Consider the following 18,997-nt stretch of genomic DNA (forward strand, 5'->3'; position numbering starts at 1 on the left):
ACACTGTGTGACACTCGCATGTTCTACACAACACTGTGTGACACTCGCATGTTCTGCACAACACTGTGTGACACTCGCATGTTCTGCACAACACTGTGTGACACTCGCATGTTCTACTGTGGAAAGGAAAAAGGTTGCGCTATATTCTTAACAGAAACAAACTGCTGCCTGGGATACAACTGACCCCGGTCAGACAACTGAATACATGTTGTAGCAATCCAGCACTGGGGGTCATCAGAGCCCCTCTGTTACACCATGGCGGCCATTTAATAACACCCCAGAAAAATAGTTTGAGATCAATAATGGATAATGAATAACTAATGGAAAAGGCATCAAATTGAGGTCATGTTTGTATAATGGGCGGTTTTAATTACCCAGACATAGACTGGGGCAGTGAGATTAGCATTACAGCAAAATGAGGTCATGTTTGTATAATGGGGGTTTTAATTACCCAGACATAGACTGGGGCAGTGAGATTAGCATTACAGCAAAATGAGGTCATGTTTGTATAATGGGCGGTTTTAATTACCCAGACATAGACTGGGGCAGTGAGATTAGCATTACAGCAAAATTAGGTCATGTTTGTATAATGGGGGTTTTAATTACCCATGTATTTTCTCAACCCAGGGGGAGCATGTAGGGAAAGAACAACAAAGAAAAAAACACACTAAGTGCAAACAATTTTGTTCAAGGGTGATATATGATGCTTGGCCCCTGTGTGCTCCCTACTCACAGAAAGTTAGTAGGATAAGTGCAGTGGCGGGATATGTGAAGTCAGGTGGATATCACTGGACATATGCAGGAAGCAGCTAGGACTGGGATGTCAGTTGCAAACGTACATGGAAAGATAATTACCCAGACATAGACTGGAGCAATGAGATTAGCGTTACAGCAAAATGAGGTCATGTTTGTATAATGGGCGGTTTTAATTACCCAGACATAGACTGGGGCAATGAGATTAGCATTACAGCAAAATGAGGTCATGTTTGTATAATGGGCGGTTTTAATTACCCAGACATAGACTGGGGCAGTGAGATTAGCATTACAGCAAAATGAGGTCATGTTTGTATAATGGGGGTTTTAATTACCCAGACATAGACTGGGGCAGTGAGATTAGCATTACAGCAAAATGAGGTCATGTTTGTATAATGGGCGGTTTTAATTACCCAGACATAGACTGGGGCAGTGAGATTAGCATTACAGCAAAATGAGGTCATGTTTGTATAATGGGCGGTTTTAATTACCCAGACATAGACTGGGGCAGTGAGATTAGCATTACAGCAAAATGAGGTCATGTTTGTATAATGGGGGTTTTAATTACCCTGACATAGACTGGGGCAGTGAGATTAGCATTACAGCAAAATGAGGTCATGTTTGTATAATGGGGGTTTTAATTACCCAGACATAGACTGGGGCAGTGAGATTAGCATTACAGCAAAATGAGGTCATGTTTGTATAATGGGGGTTTTAATTACCCAGACATAGACTGGGGCAATGAGATTAGCATTACAGCAAAATGAGGTCATGTTTGTATAATGGGCGGTTTTAATTACCCAGACATAGACTGGGGCAGTGAGATTAGCATTACAGCAAAATGAGGTCATGTTTGTATAATGGGGGTTTTAATTACCCAGACATAGACTGGGGCAATGAGATTAGCATTACAGCAAAATGAGGTCATGTTTGTATAATGGGGGGTTTTAATTACCCAGACATAGACTGGGGCAGTGAGATTAGCGTTACAGCAAAATGAGGTCATGTTTGTATAATGGGGGTTTTAATTACCCAGACATAGACTGGGGCAATGAGATTAGCATTACAGCAAAATGAGGTCATGTTTGTATAATGGGCGGTTTTAATTACCCAGACATAGACTGGGGCAGTGAGATTAGCATTACAGCAAAATGAGGTCATGTTTGTATAATGGGCGGTTTTAATTACCCAGACATAGACTGGGGCAGTGAGATTAGCGTTACAGCAAAATGAGGTCATGTTTGTATAATGGGGGTTTTAATTACCCAGACATAGACTGGGGCAGTGAGATTAGCATTACAGCAAAATGAGGTCATGTTTGTATAATGGGGGTTTTAATTACCCAGACATAGACTGGGGCAGTGAGATTAGCATTACAGCAAAATGAGGTCATGTTTGTATAATGGGCGGTTTTAATTACCCAGACATAGACGGGGGCAGTGAGATTAGCATTACAGCAAAATGAGGTCATGTTTGTATAATGGGGGTTTTAATTACCCAGACACAGACTGGGGCAGTGAGATTAGCATTACAGCAAAATGAGGTCATGTTTGTATAATGGGGGTTTTAATTACCCAGACACAGACTGGGGCAGTGAGATTAGCATTACAGCAAAATGAGGTCATGTTTGTATAATGGGGGTTTTAATTACCCAGACATAGACTGGGGCAATGAGATTAGCATTACAGCAAAATGAGGTCATGTTTGTATAATGGGCGGTTTTAATTACCCAGACATAGACTGGGGCAGTGAGATTAGCATTACAGCAAAATGAGGTCATGTTTGTATAATGGGCGGTTTTAATTACCCAGACATAGACTGGGGCAGTGAGATTAGCATTACAGCAAAATGAGGTCATGTTTGTATAATGGGCGGTTTTAATTACCCAGCCATAGACTGGGGCAGTGAGATTAGCATTACAGCAAAATGAGGTCATGTTTGCATAATGGGCGGTTTTAATTACCCAGACATAGACTGGGGCAGTGAGATTAGCGTTACAGCAAAATGAGGTCATGTTTGCATAATGGGCGGTTTTAATTACCCTGACATAGACTGGGGCAGTGAGATTAGCATTACAGCAAAATGAGGTCATGTTTGTATAATGGGCGGTTTTAATTACCCAGACACAGACTGGGGCAGTGAGATTAGCGTTACAGCAAAATGAGGTCATGTTTGTATAATGGGGGTTTTAATTACCCAGACATAGACTGGGGCAGTGAGATTAGCATTACAGCAAAATGAGGTCATGTTTGTATAATGGGCGGTTTTAATTACCCAGACATAGACTGGGGCAGTGAGATTAGCATTACAGCAAAATGAGGTCATGTTTGCATAATGGGCGGTTTTAATTACCCAGACATAGACTGGGGCAGTGAGATTAGCGTTACAGCAAAATGAGGTCATGTTTGCATAATGGGCGGTTTTAATTACCCTGACATAGACTGGGGCAGTGAGATTAGCATTACAGCAAAATGAGGTCATGTTTGTATAATGGGCGGTTTTAATTACCCAGACACAGACTGGGGCAGTGAGATTAGCGTTACAGCAAAATGAGGTCATGTCTGTATAATGGGGGTTTTAATTACCCAGACATAGACTGGGGCAGTGAGATTAGCATTACAGCAAAATGAGGTCATGTTTGTATAATGGGCGGTTTTAATTACCCAGACATAGACTGGGGCAGTGAGATTAGCATTACAGCAAAATGAGGTCATGTTTGTATAATGGGCGGTTTTAATTACCCAGACATAGACTGGGGCAGTGAGATTAGCATTACAGCAAAATGAGGTCATGTTTGTATAATGGGCGGTTTTAATTACCCAGACATAGACTGGGGCAATGAGATTAGCATTACAGCAAAATGAGGTCATGTTTGTATAATGGGGATTTTAATTACCCAGACATAGACTGGGGCAGTGAGATTAGCATTACAGCAAAATGAGGTCATGTTTGTATAATGGGCGGTTTTAATTACCCAGACACAGACTGGGGCAGTGAGATTAGCGTTACAGCAAAATGAGGTCATGTTTGTATAATGGGGGTTTTAATTACCCAGACATAGACTGGGGCAGTGAGATTAGCATTACAGCAAAATGAGGTCATGTTTGTATAATGGGCGGTTTTAATTACCCAGACATAGACTGGGGCAGTGAGATTAGCATTACAGCAAAATGAGGTCATGTTTGCATAATGGGCGGTTTTAATTACCCAGACATAGACTGGGGCAGTGAGATTAGCGTTACAGCAAAATGAGGTCATGTTTGCATAATGGGCGGTTTTAATTACCCTGACATAGACTGGGGCAGTGAGATTAGCATTACAGCAAAATGAGGTCATGTTTGTATAATGGGCGGTTTTAATTACCCAGACATAGACTGGAGCAGTGAGATTAGCGTTACAGCAAAATGAGGTCATGTTTGTATAATGGGGGTTTTAATTACCCAGACATAGACTGGGGCAGTGAGATTAGCATTACAGCAAAATGAGGTCATGTTTGTATAATGGGCGGTTTTAATTACCCAGACATAGACTGGGGCAGTGAGATTAGCATTACAGCAAAATGAGGTCATGTTTGTATAATGGGGGTTTTAATTACCCAGACATAGACTGGGGCAGTGAGATTAGCATTACAGCAAAATTAGGTCATGTTTGTATAATGGGCGGTTTTAATTACCCAGACATAGACTGGGGCAGTGAGATTAGCATTACAGCAAAATGAGGTCATGTTTGTATAATGGGGGTTTTAATTACCCAGACATAGACTGGGGCAATGAGATTAGCATTACAGCAAAATGAGGTCATGTTTGTATAATGGGCGGTTTTAATTACCCAGACATAGACTGGGGCAGTGAGATTAGCATTACAGCAAAATGAGGTCATGTTTGTATAATGGGCGGTTTTAATTACCCAGACATAGACTGGGGCAATGAGATTAGCATTACAACAAAATGAGGTCATGTTTGTATAATAGGGGTTTTAATTACCCTGACATAGACTGGGGCAATGAGATTAGCATTACAGCAAAATGAGGTCATGTTTGTATAATGGGGGTTTTAATTACCCAGACATAGACTGGGGCAGTGAGATTAGCATTACAGCAAAATGAGGTCATGTTTGTATAATGGGCGGTTTTAATTACCCAGACACAGACTGGGGCAATGAGATTAGCATTACAGCAAAATGAGGTCATGTTTGTATAATGGGCGGTTTTAATTACCCAGACATAGACTGGGGCAATGAGATTAACATTACAGCAAAATGAGGTCATGTTTGTATAATGGGCGGTTTTAATTACCCAGACATAGACTGGGGCAGTGAGATTAGCATTACAGCAAAATGAGGTCATGTTTGTATAATGGGGGTTTTAATTACCCAGCCATAGACTGGGGCAGTGAGATTAGCATTACAGCAAAATGAGGTCATGTTTGTATAATGGGGGTTTTAATTACCCAGACATAGACTGGGGCAGTGAGATTAGCATTACAGCAAAATGAGGTCATGTTTGTATAATGGGGGTTTTAATTACCCAGACATAGACTGGGGCAGTGAGATTAGCATTACAGCAAAATGAGGTCATGTTTGTATAATGGGGGTTTTAATTACCCAGACATAGACTGGGGCAGTGAGATTAGCATTACAGCAAAATGAGGTCATGTTTGTATAATGGGGTTTTTTTATTACCCAGACAGTGAGATTAGCATTACATGAGTGCCCCTCTCAGGGAGCGTCTCCCCCCCCCCCCCGGGAATACATCCTGTGTGGGCTGTATGATCAGTCCCCCTCTCAGGGAGCGTCTTCCCCCCCCCCCCCCGGGAATACATCCTATGTGGGCTGTATGTTCAGTCCCCCTCTCAGGGAGTGTCTCCCCCCCCCCCCCCGGGAATACATCCTGTGTGGGCTGTATGCTCAGTGACCCTCTCAGGGAGCGTCTCTCCCCCCCCCCCCCCCCGGGAATACATCCTGTTGGGCTGTATGTTCAGTCCCCCTCTCAGGGAGCGTCTCTCCCCCCCCCCCCCCCCCCGGGAATACATCCTGTGTGGGCTGTATGCTCAGTGCCCCTCTCAGGGAGCGTCCCCCCCCCCCCCGGGAATACATCCTGTGTGGGCTGTATGCTCAGTGCCCCTCTCAGGGAGCGTCTCCCCCCCCCCCCGGGAATACATCCTGTGTGGGCTGTATGCTCAGTCCCCCTCTCAGGGAGCGTCTCCCCCTGGGAATTCATCCTGTGTGGGCTGTATGCTCAGTCCCCTCTCAGGGAGCGTCTCCCCCCCCCCGGGAATACATCCTGTGTGGGCTGTATGCTCAGTCCCCCTCTCAGGGAGCGTCTCCCCCCTCCCCCCGGGAATACATCCTGTGTGGGCTGTATGCTCAGTGCCCCTCTCAGGGAGCGTCTCCTCTCTCCCCCCCCTGCCCCCCCCGGGAATACATCCTGTATGGGCTGTATGCTCAGTCCCCCTCTCAGGGAGTGTCTCCCCCCCCCCCCCCCCGGGAATACATCCTGTGTGGGCTGTATGCTCAGTGCCCTTCTCAGGGAGCGTCTCCTCTCTCCCCCCCCCCGGGAATACATCCTGTGTGGGCTGTATGTTCAGTGCCCCTCTCAGGGAGCGTCTCCCCCCCCCCCCCCCCGGGAATACATCCTGTGTGGGCTGTATGCTCAGTGCCCCTCTCAGGGAGCGTCTCCTCTCCCCCCCCCCCCCGGGAATACATCCTGTGTGGGCTGTATGTTCAGTCCCCCTCTCAGGGAGCGTCTCCCCCCCCCCCCCGGGAATACATCCTGTGTGGGCTGTATGCTCAGTCCCCCTCTCAGGGAGCGTCTCCCCCCCCCCCCCCGGGAATACATCCTGTGTGGGCTGTATGCTCAGTGCCCCTCTCAGGGAGCGTCTCCTCTCTCCCCCCCCCCCCAGGAATACATCCTGTGTGGGCTGTATGCTCAGTCCCCCTCTCAGGGAGCGTCTCCTCTCTCTCCCCCCCCCCCCCCCGGGAATACATCCTGTGTGGGCTGTATGCTCAGTCCCCCTCTCAGGGAGCGTCTCCTCTCTCCCCCCCCCGGGAATTCATCCTGTGTGGGCTGTATGTTCAGTCCCCCTCTCAGGGAGTGTCTCCTCTCCCCCACCCCCCCGGGAATACATCCTGTGTGGGCTGTATGTTCAGTCCCCCTCTCAGGGAGCGTCTCCCCCCCCCCCCCCCGGGAATACATCCTGTGTGGGCTGTATGTTCAGTCCCCCTCTCAGGGAGCGTCTCCCCCCCCCCCCGGGAATACATGCTGTGTGGGCTGTATGTTCAGTCCCCCTCTCAGGGAGCGTCTCCTCTCTCCCCCCCCCGGGAATACATCCTGTGTGGGCTGTATGCTCAGTCCCCCTCTCAGGGAGCGTCTCCTCTCTCCCCCCCCCCGGGAATACATCCTGTGTTGGCTGTATGTTCAGTCCCCCTCTCAGGGAGCGTCTCCTCTCTCCCCCCCCCCCGGGAATACATCCTGTGTGGGCTGTATGGTCAGTCCCCCTCTCAGGGAGCGTCTCCCCCCCCCCCCCCCGGGAATACATCCTGTGTGGGCTGTATGTTCAGTCCCCCTCTCAGGGAGCGTCTCCTCTCTCCCCCCCCCGGGAATACATCCTGTGTGGGATGTATGCTCAGTCCCCCTCTCAGGGAGCGTCTCCTCTCTCCCCCCCCGGGAATACATCCTGTGTGGGCTGTATGCTCAGTCCCACTCTCAGGGAGCGTCTCCTCTCTCCCCCCCCCGGGAATACATCCTGTGTGGGCTGTATGTTCAGTCCCCCTCTCAGGGAGTGTCTCCTCTCCCCCACCCCCCCGGGAATACATCCTGTGTGGGCTGTATGTTCAGTCCCCCTCTCAGGGAGCGTCTCCCCCCCCCCCCCCCGGGAATACATCCTGTGTGGGCTGTATGCTCAGTGACCCTCTCAGGGAGTGTCTCTCCCCCCCCCCCCCCCCCGGGAATACATCCTGTTGGGCTGTATGTTCAGTCCCCCTCTCAGGGAGCGTTTCTCCCCCCCCCCCCGGGAATACATCCTGTGTGGGCTGTATGCTCAGTGCCCCTCTCAGGGAGCGTCTCTCCCCCCCCCCCCCCCCGGGAATACATCCTGTGTGGGCTGTATGTTCAGTGCCCCTCTCAGGGAGCGTCCCCCCCCCCCCCCCCGGGAATACATCCTGTGTGGGCTGTATGCTCAGTCCCCTCTCAGGGAGCGTCTCCCCCCCCCCCCGGGAATACATCCTGTGTGGGCTGTATGCTCAGTCCCCCTCTCAGGGAGCGTCTCCCCCCCCCCGGGAATACATCCTGTGTGGGCTGTATGCTCAGTCCCCCTCTCAGGGAGCGTCTCCTCTCTCCCCCCCCCCCCCCCGGGAATACATCCTGTGTGGGCTGTATGTTCAGTCCCCCTCTCAGGGAGTGTCTCTCCCCCCCGGGAATACATCCTGTGTGGGCTGTTTGCTCAGTGCCCCTCTCAGGGAGCGTCTCCCCCCCCCCCCCCCCGGGATTACATCCTGTGTGGGCTGTATGCTCAGTCCCCCTCTCAGGGAGCGTCTCCTCTCTCCCCCCCCACGGGAATACATCCTGTGTGGGCTGTATGCTCAGTGCCCCTCTCAGGGAGCGTCTCTCCCCCCCCCCCCCGGAATACATCCTGTGTGGGATGTATGCTCAGTCCCCCTCTCAGGGAGCGTCTTCCCCCCCCACCCCGGGAATACATCCTGTGTGGGCTGTATGCTCAGTGCCCCTCTCAGGGAGCGTCTCCTCTCTCCCCCCCCCCCCCGGGAATACATCCTGTGTGGGCTGTATGCTCAGTGCCCCTCTCAGGGAGCGTCTCCTCTCTCCCCCACCCCCCCGGGAATACATCCTGTGTGGGCTGTATGTTCGGTCCCCCTCTCAGGGAGCGTCTCCTCTCTCCCCCCCCCCGTGAATACATCCTGTGTGGGCTGTATGCTCAGTGCCCCTCTCAGGGAGCGTCTCCTCTCTCCCCCCCCCCCCCGGGAATACATCCTGTGTGGTCTGTATGCTCAGTCCCCCTCTCAGGGAGCATCTCCTCTCTCTCCCCCCCCCCCCCGAGAATACATCCTGTGTGGGCTGTATGTTCAGTCCCCCTCTCAGGGAGCGTCTCCCCCCTCCCCGGGGAATACATCCTGTGTGGGCTGTATGTTCAGTCCCCCTCTCAGGGAGCGTCTCCCCCCCCCCCCCCGGGAATACATCCTGTGTGGGCTGTATGCTCAGTGCCCCTCTCAGGGAGCGTCTCCCCCCCCCCCCCCCCCCGGGAATACATCCTGTGTGGGCTGTATGTTCAGTCCCCCTCTCAGGGAGTGTCTCTCCCCCCCCCCCCCCCCCGGGAATACATCCTGTTGGGCTGTATGTTCAGTCCCCCTCTCAGGGAGCGTCTCCCCCCCCCCCCCCGGGAATACATCCTGTGTGGGCTGTATGTTCAGTCCCCCTCTCAGGCAGCGTCTCCTCTCTCACCCCCCCCCCCCGGGAATACATCCTGTGTGGGCTGTATGTTCAGTCCCCCTCTCAGGGAGCGTCTCCCCCAACCCCCCCCCCCCCGGGAATACAACCTGTGTGAGCTGTATGCTCAGTGCCCCTCTCAGGGAGCGTCTCCCCCCCCCCCCCGGGAATACATCCTGTGAGGGCTGTATGTTCAGTCCCCCTCTCAGGGAGCGTCTCTCCCCCCCCCCCCCCCGGGAATACATCCTGTGTGGGCTGTATGCTCAGTCCCCCTCTCAGGGAGTGTCTCCCCCCTCCCCCCGGGAATACATCCTGTGTGGGCTGTATGCTCAGTCCCCCTCTCAGGGAGCGTCTCCTCTCTCCCGCCCCCCCCGGGAATACATCCTGTGTGGGCTGTATGCTCAGTCCCCCTCTCAGGGAGCGTCTCCTCTCTCACCCCCCCCCCCCCGGGAATACATCCTGTGTGGGCTGTATGTTCAGTCCCCCTCTCAGGGAGCGTCTCCCCCAACCCCCCCCCCCCCCCTCGGGAATACAACCTGTGTGAGCTGTATGCTCAGTGCCCCTCTCAGGGAGCGTCTCCCCCCCCCCCCCCGGGAATACATCCTGTGTGGGCTGTATGTTCAGTCCCCCTCTCAGGGAGCGTCTCTCCCCCCCCCCCCCGGGGAATACATCCTGTGTGGGCTGTATGCTCAGTCCCCCTCTCAGGGAGTGTCTCCCCCTCCCCCCGGGAATACATCCTGTGTGGGCTGTATGCTCAGTCCCCCTCTCAGGGAGCGTCTCCCCCCCCCCCGGGAATACATCCTGTGTGGGCTGTATGCTCAGTGCCCCTCTCAGGGAGCGTCTCCTCTCTCCCCCCCCCCCCCGGGAATACATCCTGTGTGGGCTGTATGCTCAGTCCCCCTCTCAGGGAGCGTCTCCTCTCTCCCCCCCCCCCGGGAATACATCCTGCGTGGGCTGTATGCTCAGTGCCCCTCTCAGGGAGCGTCTCCTCTCCCCCCCCGCCCCCGGAATACATCCTGTGTGGGCTGTATGCTCAGTCCCCCTCTCTGGGAGCGTCTCCTCTCTCTCCCCCCCCCCCCCCCCGGGAATACATCCTGTGTGGGCTGTATGCTCAGTCCCCCTCTCAGGGAGCGTCTCCCCCCCCCCCCGGGAATACATGCTGTGTGGGCTGTATGTTCAGTCCCCCTCTCAGGGAGCGTCTCCTCTCTCTCCCCCCCCGGGAATACATCCTGTGTGGGCTGTATGCTCAGTCCCCCTCTCAGGGAGCGTCTCCTCTCTCTCCCCCCCCCCCCCGGGAATACATCCTGTGTGGGCTGTATGTTCAGTCCCCCTCTCAGGGAGTGTCTCCTCTCTCCCCCCCCCCCGGGAATACATCCTGTGTGGGCTGTATGTTCAGTCCCCCTCTCAGGGAGTGTCTCCCCCCCCCCCCCGGGAATACATCCTGTGTGGGCTGTATGTTCAGTCCCCCTCTCAGGGAGCGTCTCCTCTCTCCCCCCCCCCCCCCCCGGGAATACATCCTGTGTGGGCTGTATGCTCAGTGCCCCTCTCAGGGAGCGTCTCCTCTCTCCCCCCCCCCCGGGAATACATCCTGTGTGGGCTGTATGCTCAGTCCCCCTCTCAGGGAGCGTCTTCCCCCCCCCCCCCGGGAATACATCCTGTGTGGGCTGTATGCTCAGTGCCCCTCTCAGGGAGCGTCTCCTCTCCCCCCCCCGGGAATACATCCTGTGTGGGCTGTATGCTCAGTCCCCCTCTCAGGGAGCGTCTCCTCTCCCCCCCCCCCGGGAATACATCCTGTGTGGGCTGTATGTTCAGTCCCAATCTCAGGGAGCGTCTCCCCCCCCCGGGAATACATCCTGTGTGGGCTGTATGTTCAGTCCCCCTCTCAGGGAGCGTCTCCCCCCCCCCGGGAATACATCCTGTGTGGGCTGTATGTTCAGTCCCCCTCTCAGGGAGCGTCTCCCCCCCCCCCGGGAATACATCCTGTGTGGGCTGTATGTTCGGTGCCCCTCTCAGGGAGCGTCTCCCCCCCCCCCCGGGAATACATCCTGTGTGGGCTGTATGTTCGGTGCCCCTCTCAGGGAGCGTCTCCCCCCCCCCCGGGAATACATCCTGTGTGGGCTGTATGTTCGGTGCCCCTCTCAGGGAGCGTCTCCCCCCCCCCCGGGAATACATCCTGTGTGGGCTGTATGCTCAGTCCCCCTCTCAGGGAGCGTCTCCTCTCCCCCCCCCCCCCCGGGAATACATCCTGTGTGGGCTGTATGTTCAGTCCCCCTCTCAGGGAGTGTCTCCCCCCCCACCCCCCGGGAATACATCCTGTGTGGGCTGTATGTTCGGTGCCCCTCTCAGGGAGCGTCTCCTCTCCCCCACCCCCCCGGGAATACATCCTGTGTGGGCTGTATGCTCAGTGCCCCTCTCAGGGAGCGTCTCTCCCCCCCCCCCCCCGGGAATACATCCTGTGTGGGCTGTATGCTCAGTCCCCCTCTCAGGGAGCGTCTCCCCCCCCCCCCCCCCGGGAATACATCCTGTGTGGGCTGTATGCTCAGTCCCCCTCTCAGGGAGCGTCTCCTCTCTCCCCCCCCCCGGGAATACATCCTGTGTGGGCTGTATGTTCGGTCCCCCTCTCAGGGAGCGTCTCCTCTCTCCCCCCCGGGAATACATCCTGTGTGGGCTGTATGTTCGGTCCCCCTCTCAGGGAGCGTCTCCTCTCTCCCCCCCGGGAATACATCCTGTGTGGGCTGTATGCTCAGTGCCCCTCTCAGGGAGCGTCTCCCCCCTCCCCCCGGGAATACATCCTGTGTGGGCTGTATGTTCAGTCCCCCTCTCAGGGAGCGTCTCCTCTCTCCCCCCCCGGGAATACATCCTGTGTGGGCTGTATGTTCGGTGCCCCTCTCAGGGAGCGTCTCCTCTCTCCCCCCCCCCGGGAATACATGCTGTGTGGGCTGTATGTTCAGTCCCCCTCTCAGGGAGCGTCTCCTCTCTCCACCCCCGGGAATACATCCTGTGTGGGCTGTATGTTCGGTCCCCCTCTCAGGGAGCGTCTCCTCTCTCCCCCCCCCCGGGAATACATCCTGTGTGGGCTGTATGCTCAGTCCCCCTCTCAGGGAGCGTCTCCTCTCTCCCCCCCCCCCGGGAATACATCCTGTGTGGGCTGTATGCTCAGTCCCCCTCTCAGGGAGCGTCTCCTCTCTCCCCCCCCGGGAATACATCCTGTGTGGGCTGTATGTTCGGTCCCCCTCTCAGGGAGCGTCTCCTCTCTCCCCAGGCTGCTGAGATCTCTATTAAGTTCTTGCCTCAGCTCAGAAGCCTGGAAGTGATTCGTATCGTCGGCCCCCAGCTGGTGTCTGCTGGAAAGCACAGCGCGGTAAGAAGTGCACACCCCGGCACAGCGCGGTAAGAAGTACACACCCCGGCACAGCGCGGTAAGAAGTACACACCCCGGCACAGCGCGGTAAGAAGCGCACACCCCGGCACAGCGCGGTAAGAAGTATACACACCCCGGCACAGCGCGGTAAGAAGTGCACACCCCGGCACAGCGCGGTAAGAAGTACACACCCCGGCACAGCGCGGTAAGAAGTACACACCCCGGCACAGCGCGGTAAGAAGTATACACACCCCGGCACAGCGCGGTAAGAAGTGCACACCCCGGCACAGCGCGGTAAGAAGCGCACACCCCGGCACAGCGCGGTAAGAAGTATACACACCCCGGCACAGCGCGGTAAGAAGTATACACACCCCGGCACAGCGCGGTAAGAAGTATACACACCCCGGCACAGCGCGGTAAGAAGTACACACACCCCGGCACAGCGCGGTAAGAAGTATACACACCCCGGCACAGCGCGGTAAGAAGTACACACACCCCGGCACAGCGCGGTAAGAAGTATACACACCCCGGCACAGCGCGGTAAGAAGTATACACACCCCGGCACAGCGCGGTAAGAAGTATACACACCCCGGCACAGCGCGGTAAGAAGTATACACACCCCGGCACAGCGCGGTAAGAAGTATACACACCCCGGCACAGCGCGGTAAGAAGTACACACCCCGGCACAGCACGGTAAGAAGCACACACACCCCGGCACAGCGCGGTAAGAAGTACTCACACCCCGGCACAGGTGTGCACAGCACGGTAAGAAGCACACACACCCCGGCACAGCACGGTAAGAAGCACACACACCCCGGCACAGCGCGGTAAGAAGTACACACACCCCGGCACAGCGCGGTAAGAAGTACACACCCCGGCACAGCGCGGTAAGAAGTACACACACCCCGGCACAGCGCGGTAAGAAGTACACACCCCGGCACAGCGCGGTAAGAAGTACACACCCCGGCACAGCGCGGTAAGAAGCACACACACCCCGGCACAGCGCGGTAAGAAGTACACACACCCCGGCACAGCGCGGTAAGAAGTACACACCCCGGCACAGCGCGGTAAGAAGCACACACACCCCGGCACAGCGCGGTAAGAAGTACACACACCCCGGCACAGCGCGGTAAGAAGTGCACACCCCGGCACAGCGCGGTAAGAAGTATACACACCCCGGCACAGCGCGGTAAGAAGTATACACACCCCGGCACAGCGCGGTAAGAAGTGCACACCCCGGCACAGCGCGGTAAGAAGTATACACACCCCGGCACAGCGCGGTAAGAAGTATACACACCCCGGCACAGCGCGGTAAGAAGTACACACACCCCGACACAGCACGGTAAGAAGTATACACACCCCGGCACAGCGCGGTAAGAAGTACACACCCCGGCACAGCGCGGTAAGAAGTATACACACCCCGGCACAGCGCGGTAAGAAGCACACACACCCCGGCACAGCGCGGTAAGAAGTACACACACCCCGGCACAGCGCGGTAAGAAGTACACACCCCGGCACAGCGCGGTAAGAAGTACACACACCCCGGCACAGCGCGGTAAGAAGTACACACCCCGGCACAGCGCGGTAAGAAGTACACACCCCGGCACAGCGCGGTAAGAAGCACACACACCCCGGCACAGCGCGGTAAGAAGTACACACACCCCGGCACAGCGCGGTAAGAAGTACACACCCCGGCACAGCGCGGTAAGAAGCACACACACCCCGGCACAGCGCGGTAAGAAGTACACACACCCCGGCACAGCGCGGTAAGAAGTGCACACCCCGGCACAGCGCGGTAAGAAGTATACACACCCCGGCACAGCGCGGTAAGAAGTATACACACCCCGGCACAGCGCGGTAAGAAGTGCACACCCCGGCACAGCGCGGTAAGAAGTATACACACCCCGGCACAGCGCGGTAAGAAGTATACACACCCCGGCACAGCGCGGTAAGAAGTACACACACCCCGACACAGCACGGTAAGAAGTATACACACCCCGGCACAGCGCGGTAAGAAGTACACACCCCGGCACAGCGCGGTAAGAAGCACACACACCCAAGCATAGCGCGGTAAGAAGTACACACACACCCCGGCACAGCGCGGTAAGAAGTACACACACCCCGGCACAGCGCGGTAAGAAGTACACACGCCCCGGCACAGCGCGGTAAGAAGTACACACACCCCGGCACAGCGCGGTAAGAAGCACACACACCCCGGCACAGCGCGGTAAGAAGCACACACACCCCGGCACAGCGCTGTAAGAAGTACACACACCCCGGCACAGCACGGTAAGAAGCACACACACCCCGGCACAGCACGGTAAGAAGCACACACCCCCCGACACAGCACGGTAAGAAGCACACACACCCCGGCACAGCACGGTAAGAAGCACACACACACCCTGGCACAGCGCGGTAAGAAGTACACACCCCGGCACAGCACGGTAAGAAGCACACACACCCACGCACAGCACGGTAAGAAGTACACACACCCACGCACAGCACGGTAAGAAGCAGACACACCCACGCACAGCGCGGTAAGAAGCACACACACCCCGACACAGTGTGGTAAGAAGCACACACACCCCGACACAGTGCGGTAAGAAGCACACACACCCCGGCACAGCACGGTAAGAAGCACACACACCCACGCACAGCACGGTAAGAAGTACACACCCCGGCACAGCGCGGTAAGAAGCACACACACACCCCGGCACAGCGCGGTAAGAAGCACACACACCCCGGCACAGCACGGTAAGAAGCACACACACACCCCGGCACAGCGCGGTAAGAAGTACACACACCCACGCACAGCACGGTAAGAAGCACACACACCCCGGCACAGCGCGGTAAGAAGCACACACACCCACGCACAGCACGGTAAGAAGCACACACACACCCCGACACAGCACGGTAAGAAGCACACACACCCAGACACAGCGCGGTAAGAAGCACACACACACCCCGGCACAGCACGGTAAGAAGCACACACACCCCGACACAGCGCGGTAAGAAGTACACACACCCCGACACAGCACGGTAAGAAGCACACACACCCCGACACAGCGCGGTAAGAAGCACACACACACCCCGGCACAGCGCGGTAAGAAGTACACACACCCCGACACAGCACGGTAAGAAGCACACACACACCCCGACACAGCACGGTAAGAAGCACACAAATCCCGGCACAGCGCGGTAAGAAGTACACACACACCCCGCCACAGCGCGGTAAGAAGCACACAAATCCCGGCACAGCGCGGTAAGAAGTACACACACCCTGACACAGCGCGGTAAGAAGCACACACACCCGGCACAGCGCGGTAAGAAGCACACACACACCCCGCACAGCACGGTAAGAAGCACACACACACCCCGACACAGCACGGTAAGAAGCACACACACACCCCGACACAGCACGGTAAGAAGTACACACCCCGGCACAGCGCGGTAAGAAGTACACACCCCGGCACAGCGCGGTAAGAAGCACACACACCCCGACACAGCGCAGTAAGCAGGATACACGCCCCGGCACAGAGCGGTAAGAAGGATACACACCCAGGCACAGCGCGGTAAGAAGCACTCACACCCCGGCACAGCGCGGTAAGAAGCACACACACCCCGGCACAGCGCGGTAAGAAGCATACACACCCAGACAGCGCGGTAAGAAGGATACACACCCACGCACAGTGTGGTACGAAGCACACACACCCCGACACAGTGCGGTAAAAAGCACACACACCCCGACACAGTGCGGTAAGCAGGATACACACCCCGACACAGCGCGGTAAGAAGCACACACACCCCGACACAGCGCAGTAAGAAGTACACACACCCCGGCACAGCACGGTAAGAAGCACACACACACCCCGGCACAGCGCGGTAAGAAGTACACACACCCCGGCACAGCGCGGTAAGATGTACACACACCCCGGCACAGCGCGGTAAGAAGCACACACACCCCGGCACAGCGCGGTAAGAAGTACACACACCCCGGCACAGTGTGGTAAGAAGCACACACACCCCGACACAGCACGGTAAGAAGTACACACACCCACGCACAGTGTGGTAAGAAGCACACACACCCAGGCACATCGCGGTAAGAAGCACACACACCCAGGCACAGTGTGGTAAGAAGCACACACACCCCGGCACAGTGCGGTAAGAAGCACACACACCCCGACGCAGTGCGGTAAGAAGTACACACACCCCGGCACAACACGGTAAGAAGCACACACACCCCGGCACAGCACGGTAAGAAGCACACACACCCACGCACAGTGTGGTAAGAAGCACACACACCACGGCACAGCACGGTAAGAAGCACACACACCCCGGCACAGTGTGGTAAGAAGCACACCCACCCACGCACAGCACGGTAAGAAGCACACACACCCCGACACAGCACGGTAAGAAGCACACACACCCACGCACAGCACGGTAAGAAGCACACACACCCCGGCACAGTGTGGTAAGAAGCACACACACCCCGACACAGCACGGTAAGAAGTACACACACCCCGGCACAGTGTGGTAAGAAGCACACACACCCAGGCACAGCACGGTAAGAAGCACACACACCCAGGCACAGCACGGTAAGAAGCACACACACCCCGGCACAGCACGGTAAGAAGCACACACACACCCCGGCACAGCGCGGTAAGAAGTACACACACCCCGGCACAGCGCGGTAAGAAGTACACACACCCCGGCACAGTGTGGTAAGAAGCACACACACCCACGCACAGCACGGTAAGAAGCACACACACCCCGGCACAGTGTGGTAAGAAGCACACACACCCCGACACAGCACGGTAAGAAGTACACACACCCACGCACAGTGTGGTAAGAAGCACACACACCCAGGCACATCGCGGTAAGAAGCACACACACCCAGGCACAGTGTGGTAAGAAGCACACACACCCCGGCACAGTGTGGTAAGAAGCACACACACCCCGACACAGCACGGTAAGAAGTACACACACCCCGACACAGCACGGTAAGAAGCACACACACCCCGGCACAGTGTGGTAAGACGCACACACCCACGCATAGCGCGGTAAGAAGCACACACAGCCCGACACAGTGTGGTAAGAAGCACACCCACCCACGCACAGTGTGGTAAGAAGCACACACCCAGGCATAGCGCGGTAAGAAGCACACACACCCCGACACAGCGCGGTAAGAAGCACACACACCCCGGCACAGCGCGGTAATGAGGATACACACCCCGGCACAGCGCGGTAATGAGGATACACACCCTGGCACATCGCGGTAATGAGGAAACACACCCAGGCACAGCGCGGTATGAAGGATACACACACACCCAGACACATCGCGGTAATGAGGATACACACCCCGGCACAGCGCGGTAAGAAGGATACACACCACAGTGCAGCGCGATAAGAAGGATACACACCCCGGCACAGCGCGGTAATGAAGATACACACCCCGGCACAGCGCGGTAAGAAGGATACACACTACTGTGCAGCGCGGTAAAAAGCATACACCCCACGGCACAGCGCGGTAAGGAGGATACACACCCCGGCACAGCGCGGTAAGAAGTACACACACCCCGGCACAGCGCGGTAAGAAATACACACACCCCGGCTCAGCGCGGTAAGAAGCACACACACCCCGACACAGTGCGGTAAGAAGTACACACACCCTGGCACAGCACGGTAAGAAGCACACACACCCCGATTCAGCGCGGTAAGAAGCACACACACCACGGCACAGCACGGTAAGAAGCACACACACCCCGACACAGCACGGTAAGAAGCACACCCACCCACGCATAGCGCGGTAAGAAGCACACACACCCCGACACAGCACGGTAAGAAGCACACACACCCCGGCACAGCACGGTAAGAAGCACACACACACCCCGACACAGCACGGTAAGAAGCACACACACCCCGACACAGCACGGTAAGAAGCACACACACCCCGACACAGCACAGTAAGAAGCACACACACCCACGCACAGTGCGGTAAGAAGCACACACCCCCCGACACAGTGTGGTAAGAAGCACACACACCCACGCACAGTGTGGTAAGAAGCACACACACCAAGGCACATCGCGGTAAGAAGCACACACACCCAGGCACAGTGTGGTAAGAAGCACACACACCAAGGCACATCGCGGTAAGAAGCACACACACCCAGGCACAGTGTTGTAAGAAGCACACACACCCCGGCACAGTGTGGTAAGAAGCACACACACCCCGACACAGCACGGTAAGAAGTACACACACCCCGACACAGCACGGTAAGAAGCACACACACCCCGACAGTGTGGTAAGAAGCACACACACCCCGACACAGTGTGGTAAGAAGCACACCCACCCACGCACAGTGTGGTAAGAAGCACACACCCAGGCATAGCGCGGTAAGAAGCACACACACCCCGACACAGCGCGGTAAGAAGCACACACACCCCGG

At 56.1% G+C, this 18,997-nt stretch overlaps 1 protein-coding gene across 1 annotated transcript in view; it reads left to right on the plus strand.

Moving 5' to 3' along the window:
• The window catches only part of LOC142476627 (intraflagellar transport protein 172 homolog), a gene marked incomplete at its 3' end in the record, with an annotated part of 46,189 nt that overhangs the window by 17,560 nt on the left and 9,632 nt on the right, over positions 1-18,997 (plus strand). Inside the window, exon 5 of the mRNA XM_075581844.1 lies at positions 12,453-12,551. Coding sequence (XP_075437959.1) covers positions 12,453-12,551 — 99 coding nt within the window. The remainder of the gene's footprint in view (positions 1-12,452; positions 12,552-18,997) is intronic.

This window comes from Ascaphus truei, unplaced genomic scaffold (assembly GCF_040206685.1).
Source record: "Ascaphus truei isolate aAscTru1 unplaced genomic scaffold, aAscTru1.hap1 HAP1_SCAFFOLD_1626, whole genome shotgun sequence".
In the NCBI taxonomy this organism is placed as follows: Eukaryota; Metazoa; Chordata; class Amphibia; order Anura; family Ascaphidae; genus Ascaphus; species Ascaphus truei.